Source organism: Rhinolophus sinicus, linkage group LG07 (assembly GCF_036562045.2).
Source record: "Rhinolophus sinicus isolate RSC01 linkage group LG07, ASM3656204v1, whole genome shotgun sequence".
In the NCBI taxonomy this organism is placed as follows: domain Eukaryota; kingdom Metazoa; phylum Chordata; class Mammalia; order Chiroptera; family Rhinolophidae; genus Rhinolophus; species Rhinolophus sinicus.
The window spans coordinates 39,125,406-39,134,224 of NC_133757.1; the positions used below are offsets into that span (position 1 = coordinate 39,125,406).

Sequence of the window (8,819 nt, forward strand, 5' to 3'; positions counted from 1 at the left end):
TTCGTCTATCAGTCGAACATGGTGGAAGATACCATCTATGGTATTATCCAGTTTCTCTTTATAGACATATACTTATCCAGTTCAGAATCCAAAGCTAAGAAATATTTTCTTTCTCCTGGACAGATATGTATTCCTCCTTTTATCAGTTCACCAAAAAAATGTGTAATTCTTGTTTCCCTTTTTTCCCTGGTTGCCAGGATACTAAGACCTAAGTTTTTGTCTCAATTGTAGTAAATCACTGGCTTAGACTGAGTCTTACGCTAGAATAATCACTTTTGTTTCATCACCTGAATTACTTAACACCATTCTTGTTTGGAAGTGGACAGAGCATAATTAATAAAAACAGGTGTAATAATGGGTTGACTCTCCAGTGAGGAAGAAAATAAGTACTTATTACATGGGTTAAAGATTGCTTTTTCACCCACAGATCGATCTTCAGACATTCCTCACGCTCACAGATCAGGATCTGAAGGAGCTGGGAATTACTACTTTTGGTGCCCGGAGGAAAATGCTGCTTGCAATCTCAGGTGAATACTCATGCTCATACTCATATTTTAAAATCTGAGCCTCTGTCAGTAGTAGAGGTTCTACCCAGGAACCACTTGCTCACTACCCTGGCACCTCTGTGGTTGTGGTATCCGAGTGTTTTCCTGCTCACAGTGTGACAAATGCTGAGAACATCCCCACTCCTTCATCAAGGCACTGCCTGAAAACCTTCCGTGACAGTGTCATTCCTTAAAACAGATCTCTTCAGAAAGATCTAACCACAATTGCCTGTTGCAGAACATGAGGCAGGGGGAGCAGTTTAGTTCACCTTTTTTGTGGTTGTGTTAAGCAATAAACATTGGGTTAATGAATAATTATCCTGGATTGGCTGCAATGTTTCAAGCGCATGTGTGCTGTATACCAGCTGAGATCACTGCCCCAGAGGAAAAAGGAATGCTCTTTTGTATAGCTGGAACCTGGCAGTATTACTTGTCTTAATGCTTTATACTTTCCCCCCAAAGTTTTAATAGAATTTGTGAGTCACAGAAGGGTGTAGGATCCTGCAAATAGTCACAGAATGAAGGAAAATAATGTTGTCTGTCTCCCAGACTGCTTTCTTTGTGCGTTGGTTGCATATTCTATGCATTACAAAATGCTCTATACGTATTTACTGGGTACCTCCCATTTCAAAGGAATTGAGCCAGATAAGGAGTCTGGAGTCGGCAAATACATAATTATTGTACAATGGACCTCAGAAAGGTGTTTAGAGAAGTATGAGGAAGAAATTTGGGGGGCAAAAAATGGAGTTACTTTTTGAAGACTTCCTGATAATGAATGTCAATTTTATATGTGTGCCAGTCTCTCAGACAGATAGTGACAACAAGGACAGAAGCCACGTGTGAGAAAATGACTTTGCTTTTTCAGAACAGTGAATTTGCAGACGATGCCTTTCTAAGGCCAGCAGTGGCATCCAACTGGTGAAAAAGTCCTTTTCAAACAGCGTTCACTAATCTGATCAGCAAATAAAATAAAACCTCAGTGGGTTTCCATGTTGTTTTTGCAGCAGATTGCCCTCCCCACCCCCCTCCCCACAGGGAGTCTTATCTATAGACCTCATATCTAAAGCAGATGTATGCAGAGCAGCTTTGAACTAGGGGTGGCAATTCCACCATTGAGCAGCCTGTTACGCTTCTCTGTGGATAAAGACGGTTCTGCACCCATCAGTGGGAGAAGTCCTCCTTCAGCCTGGGTACCCAAGCGGCTGCATTCACGGGCAGATGCTCTTTCTTCTTCGCGCATAAGATCAGCCTGGGATAGTGCAAAGAACACTGTTCAAATAAGGAGATCTGGGCTTTTCCTCTGCCAACTCATGAGTCCTTCAGTGAGTTTCCAAACCTCTTTTGGTTGTGGTTTCTTAACCATGAAGGTGGATTGAAATAGATGGTCATGTGAGGTTACCTTCTACTTCTAAGCTCTGTCCATCCATGTGGTATGTCATCAGCGTAACGAAAATAGCCCAGTTTATAAACAGTGTAAGTATATGTTATTATAACAGCAGGGTCCTACCTTGTTTTTTTTTTTCTTTTTTATATTCTGTGACAATAGGATAGTTTTTCCAACTTGTTTACCCCAAAGCTCAGCCTCAGAGGGCTATTCCTAGACCTAAATTATCTTTATATATTTTCACGTTCTTTTGTTAATTTGATTAACTCACATAACACCATGTCTATACTGTTAAAAGTAGGCCTGTGGGCCAGAGAAGTGTATGTTCCGGAATCCCATAATCTTTCACTAGAGATTCATGGAATATCAGTGACAGTATAATGAAGTTCTTTCTTTGTGCACCAAACCAATTCCAAATTCTGTAAGGCTTCCGGCAACAAACAGGTATCTCTGAACACTTTCACTGGTTTCAGGTGGGTCACTAGGATCTTTACTTAGAGCACGTTTGTGATGTATTCCAGGTAGGCTTGTGGGAGCAGAGTGGGAAACAGCAGGAATTTTGAATCCTCTTCAAAAAATGTTTTCTCTAATCATCATCTTCAGTGTGGCTCTACTGAGGGTATATACACTACTTCTGTAGACGGCCTCTCTATGGGGTTCACAGGTGCTTCTTACTTTTAAGGGAATTAGAGACTTTGAATAAGATGCCTTATGAATGCTCTGCACAGCGGGAAGTATTTCATCATTTTCAGGATGATTTCACCTTACTTTGTTGAGTGCATTTATTTGCTTGAACCCAGTATATTGTTTTCTCTGCAAGTAATAGGTTTTTGAGAAACCATTCGTCAAAAAGTTTCTTTTTCCAATTCAACTCATCTGATAACAAATATATCCATTTAGTCTAAGAATATTCCATTTCCAGCTCGATACAGGATAGCTGGGCAGCCCCGATTTAACCTTTGTCTTGTGGTTACATGGTTCTGTTAGATACAGAGTTTGCTCAAAATTCCTTTTTAAAATTTTGTATTAAATTTGTCATCAGAGTTCTTTCAGGATTAGGTTTTGTTCTGTTTTTAATCTTGGGCCAGAAGACATTTATTTTAGTATTGTAGGAGATGATATTTATCTCTAGTAGAGAGAGATCGGAGGGAAAAAATGGCTTTTTTTCCCCAAATCCACCATTTTTTTGAATTTTTAAAAATTTCTCTGAGTATTTTAGTGAGTAGTTAACTAAATGTACAGGGACTAAGTGCAAGGAAGTTTAGCATCCTGTTAACAGTCTTCCCACCACGGCCTCAGGTAGATCTAACATTTCCCGACCTATTCTTTTAGTTTGTGACTCTGTTCAGACCCGCAACAAGATCCTGAGAGCTGCCAGGATTGTGTGAGCCTTGGAATTTCAAAGGAAAAGGTTGGTATTTCCCCAAACTATCCCTTAGGCTTACTGGAAAAAAAAAAAAAAATCAGAAGAGGGAGTGTGCTTTTTAATTTGAAAACTACCACCACCAACTGAAAGTCTCTACTTGATACTTGATATTCTCTCTACACGTTTATCTGTGTGCTTCACATTTGGAAACATATATATCTTAGAAATTACATCTTTAGGGAATGGCCGAATTCCTTCATGATCGTTTTATTCTCTCAAAAGTCTAGTTGATACGACTTTTCCGAGTCAAGTTTTCAATGTGTATTAAAATCTTTGTCTTCAATGGCCCAGTTTTTTTTACGTGTGCGCAATGTTATGTGTGATAGGGGAGGACAGTGTTTGACCTCATTCATTCCTTTCCTTCTCAATAGTACGGGAATGTCCTCCTGATGGGTGGGTTATTCCCCCATGAGGAAATGGAGGCCTAAGCAAGTCTTTTAACTTGAAGGTGATACGACTTTCCCAGTCTGTGTACTTAAGAGGATTCGTTTGTTCTGAACTCTTCTACAGTTGCCTTTCAATATATTAAAGTCTGTCTTGATTTCTGAATTTGTTTTTGTAAAAAAAGATACACATGTTCACCTTGTAATAGGAATGTCAATGCTACTAGGTTTCTGTGGCAACTTGAAACAATTGCTATCTATAAGCATGCCTGCATGTGTCTTTTGTTTGTAAAGGTATATTCCTTGCCGCTTTAAAGTTATGCTATATTTTTCGATTTTAAAAAATGTGGTATAGTAAACTGTCAAGTAAAGCACTGCTGTCTGGCATACATCAAACTACCATTTTGTCAAACCTGTGTTCCTGGTGCTTGATTGGTCTCTGCACAGCGGCTGGATCACTGCAGCCTACGGTGCGGGCCGGGCAGGCAGGGTTACAGCTTCTCACTGAACAGCTGTGTGGACAACTTACTTCGTCTATTTTTTAAAATTCAATTTTCTTATCTGTAAAATGGAGAATGGTAATATTATCTACTCTTAAGGAGGACTTAAATACAATGAAATGAATGTCAAGTGCTTGTCGTATAATAAGCTCTAATAAATCACTATTACTTTTCTCCTCCCCTAAGACCTAAATGTGAACTAAAGAGGGATATCTCCACTCTTGCATTGCCCCTGTGGGGCAGCCATTTACATATTGGAAGGCAGTGCTGTGAAATGTGAAGGGTGTTGGTCCATCTTCCAGAACTAGGGAAACAGGACCACCTCTGGCCACAGGGCCACCTGTGTGACCCGCTGCAGCCTGAGTCTGTGTCCTCATCTCAGCATTTTTGGAGCAGGCCATAGTTTGCCGTGCACCTTCATAATTCAAAAGGCGATTATATGTGTGGTTGAAAAACTACTGTGCAAACATAGGTGTTGAATCACTGGCTCCACCCCGTTCCACTCCCCCACCTGCCCCAAAAGACAACTTTAAGCGCGTCAACTATATAATCCTTCTATTTGAAACTGAATAATTTGAAATATTTGCATTTGATGGCTATTAGAATCCTAATTTCCAGAATCTGACAATTCTATCTGCTCGTATGAGTTCATTAGCAAGAGTTACATCGTTTGATTTGAGGATTTGGATATGTATGTGTGTTGGGGGGTGTTGGGAATAGAGGGGTCGCATAGCCATAAACAAGGTAGGCTGCTTCGATTAATTTTTTACCTTTCTGGTTAATAATTTGTAGTTGGCAAAAGACAAAACTAAATAGTGTTTCCTAAGTACTCTGTTTTTTCTTGTTTTTTAAGATTTCCCCTGAAAATTTGGGTTCACGTATTGGTTATTTTCAATCGTATCTATCTCCTAAACTTGCTATTTTTACTAAGCTGATTTTGTATTCAGAGAAGCCTGCTGAGACGCTTCTTCATGAGGCTCTTCCTGATGCGGGGAGCACAGGCGCCATGAGCTGGTGGAGCCGTGCGGTGGACGCTGAACTCTCCAGCGTGCCCCTCCAGCATTCTCTCGTTCAGATGTGGGCTCTAATTCTCACATCTGACTTCAATACTTGAATGATTGCTGTGTGTGACATGGATGAGTTCCCTAGCTATAATAATTTTCTGTGTCATTGGTAATACATCCTGTCCTATGCCTTCACCAGCTTTGATGCCCCCTCTCCCCTTTGCCTCTGAAATGACATTTGGGATCGGTCACACTGTTAATTTGGATATCCAGAGTTTAGAGGGCTCTGAGAAGGATGTATCTCCCCCAGATAGTTTCCAAACTGCAATAAAAACGATCTGCTATTCTTGGTTCTCTTGGCTCCGACATGCTGCCTTTATTATCGGACTTCCTAGTATTTCAGAAATGTCTTGACCATCAACTACAGGTGTTCCTCTTGCTACCACACTTGACTTTACCCCCCAAAGCTGCCATGTCCTGTAGATTGTACAACTTTCACTGAGCTTCTAACGGTTACCTCTTTCTCTCTCTAGAACTAAATAAAAACCGAAGAAAGCTTTTTGAACCGCCAAATGCACGCACCTCTTTCCTGGAAGGTGGAGCCAGTGGGAGGCTACCCCGTCAGTATCACTCGGACATGACGAGTGTCAGTGGCCGCTGGTAGCAGTGCTCTTCAGGCACACACCCGCCAACTCTGCCATGGTGGTCACAGGAGATCTGTGGACGGCCTTCACTGCACACCGTCCTAGGTACTCTGGGTATCCGGGATCAGGACCAAAGCATCTTATTCACAACCTGAATTTTGTGCCAAACAGGAAGAAAAGAGAGAAGATCTTCTTATGTCATGCAGAATACCACATGTGGATTACTTTTTTTAAAAAAATGGTACTTGGACAGAATTTGCAATATGAGGGTAGGGCTTTATTTCCTGTTTTTATTTACCTATATAACATATGCACTGATTTTTTTATACTTAAAATGAAGGATGCCAGAAAACACAGAAGTTATTGTTTGCTTGTTTTGTTTTGGTATTGGGGGGTTTAAAAAATAATCAAAGTGGAATTTTCTGGTACTGCTTTAAGATAATTATTGAGGTCTTTCAGCACTTTACACTTTCTAATTTCTTGTCCTGTGGAAATGAACTCTTTCTCTCTCATTTTCATGTCACCTGATGTATTGGTACAAATCAGATTTAGTCACATTTTTCTGACTGCGTTAAATTTTTGTTTGAAATGGTACTGGATTATTCGTTTTTGTGCAGAATATTCTGTGACTTTGGGAAATTTCAGTGACTCCACTTGGTTCTGGACCAGTTCTGTTCATTTGTGTCAGCATCCTAGAAACAATTAGCAATGAACCTAGTTCACTGTAACAGGTGCAGAGAAAGACCAAATGGACTTTGCAATATTAACCCTTTGCAGTTATATTTAGCTGCTGCCTGTATTGCTAAAATGACTTTAATGGTTGTCTTGAAGGCAAAGGGCTATTTTTTAGTATACTGCCACTAAAGGACACTTATTTATATCAAACTTTTATTTTTAGATATTATAAGCATACAGTACATAAGTGATTAAATTGATATCTACTAGAGATTTATGGTAGAGAATGGACGGCATTCAATAACTGGAGCCCTAGATTGTCACTTTATTTAAAAAAGAAATAATCATCTGACAAGACAGCACTGTTGCCATTAGGAGGAGAAGTAGATTACTGTCCTTATCATGTACACATTAGCTGTGCTCCATATGGTCAAAGGACTTTCCTAAAACCGTTATCTGTCTGCTCAAAGTAGACTTACGTTAGTTGAGAATGGAAAGGCTTTATTCAAGTCTCCAGGGTGACAGTTGATAAAGACAGCTGAGTTCTGAAGGAGGTAAAAAAAAAAAAAAATGACTATTTTATAAGTGGCTAGATTCATTGTTACAATCTTATACTGTGAAAGTCCAAGAAATCAGGCAACATTGTTTCCTAGGTCTTTTCAGACATGCTATTGTGGATTTATGAAGGGTTTTTCAATACGTGAAAAAAATCACTAGGTGCCTCTTTTTCTTCAAAACAATATAATTTCCAAGTGTATCAATTTGTTGGAAAACGTTCCCATAGGAAATGTTGTGAATTACCTGTACTGTAATGACTTATTTATGTTCATTATTGAAGATGGACATCAACCACTGTTGCATGCTCTCAGCAGAAGGCATTAGATAAGCATACAGAACAATTGGGGAATTTCATACAAATGCAGAATCAGTAATACTTGATATTTTCCCTGACAGAGTCTTACCATTAAAAAACAAGAGAACTGAAGAGAAATTTTGCACACAAAAATTTTCACTTTAAAAAATTGCATTGGTTACTTTGAAGGCATAGATAATGGACGCGTCATAAAATTATCAATTATAATGGCACTAAGGGGATGCCCATTCCTAAATAAACTGTATCTGCTTAAGGACGTAGAACTACATTGCTCCCTTTGCAAGTACAGTGGTGTCACTCTGCACATATATGCACATGTACACATCACGCCACACACTCAGCACAGGGTAAGCATTCCAGATTTGTTTCCTGTTCAACCTCTCAGTGCTCTAAATTTTATCATTTCTTTAATAAGACTTTCCCAAATTAAAAAAAAAAAAAATCATGTGGAGCTCTTTCCCCAGCTCTCTACGATGCATTTGCAACAGGAGGAAAATGGAATGAATTTGCAGTATTAAGTTGATGGAGGTTTTATGAACAGTGCTTTATGCCAAAGGGAAAACTGTTCCAATTAAACTAAATAGGGTGGCTAAAAAATAAATAAAAACACTGGAAATTATTTTTCTCACTTTCTCTTGATACAATGAAGGGAATATGACACTATAGTACATGGTGTTGTCAGTGTTATATGATGCACAAAATATTTGGATTATTTGAGTAAATGGTAGTTTTTAATCAATCTGTGCCTTAATAGTGACCGATGATCTATCTGTAAATATAGAACAGATACAGAATGTATTTTTGTGTGGATTTTTGTCCTTTAGTGATTTTTTTAAATGAAAGATGGAATTAAACATTGAAAATGGGAATTTTTTCTAATCAATTGTTATATGAAAAATAAATTTATATAACCCCTTTGTATTGCCCTTGCTAGATGAAATGCCTTTTAAAAAAAATCTTTACACATAAACTCTGTCTGTCTTTGTTTTCTAAGAAAACTTTTTTTTTTTTTTTTTGGTGGCTATTTTCAGCAGAATTGAAAGATGTTTTTGCAGTGAAATTGAATATGTACACTCCTGTTGTTTTTGCATTGACAATCCTCATTTCAACCAGAGCTAAGGCACTTGATTTTAGCCAGTGAATCCAGCACCAGTAATCAATCATTGTTTCCATGGCCACCCACAGGTACATACAAAAAGAGTAATATGATGGAACAGGTTTCATGCTTGTTCTTTCTTTGGTAAGGACTCAAATGTATGACTGCTTTGACAACCTCATCCATCAGCAAAGGAACTCCTCATTGAAGGGATGCTGGGTTTCTTGACCCAGGTTCTCGTTTCAGAGGCTGACCGTTGCGCTCTCACAGTGAGCGCTCACTGTGCCT

The 8,819-nt window shown here is 39.0% G+C and overlaps 1 protein-coding gene across 3 annotated transcripts in view; it reads left to right on the forward strand.

Annotated features, from left to right (window-relative positions):
- Positions 1 to 8,350, forward strand: part of BICC1 (BicC family RNA binding protein 1) — a 249,144-nt gene extending 240,794 nt beyond the window's left edge. For 2 of the 3 annotated variants that reach the window (XM_019731836.2, XM_019731835.2), the window contains exons 20-21: positions 428 to 527; positions 5,776 to 8,350. In XM_019731836.2, the coding sequence (XP_019587395.2) occupies positions 428 to 527; positions 5,776 to 5,906 (231 nt within the window). In that variant the 3' untranslated portion in view covers positions 5,907 to 8,350. Of the gene's footprint in view, positions 1 to 427; positions 528 to 3,261; positions 3,341 to 5,775 lie in introns of all 3 variants that reach the window. The other variant, XM_019731837.2, reaches the window with a different exon arrangement.
- The last annotated feature ends 469 nt before the right edge of the window (positions 8,351 to 8,819 follow it).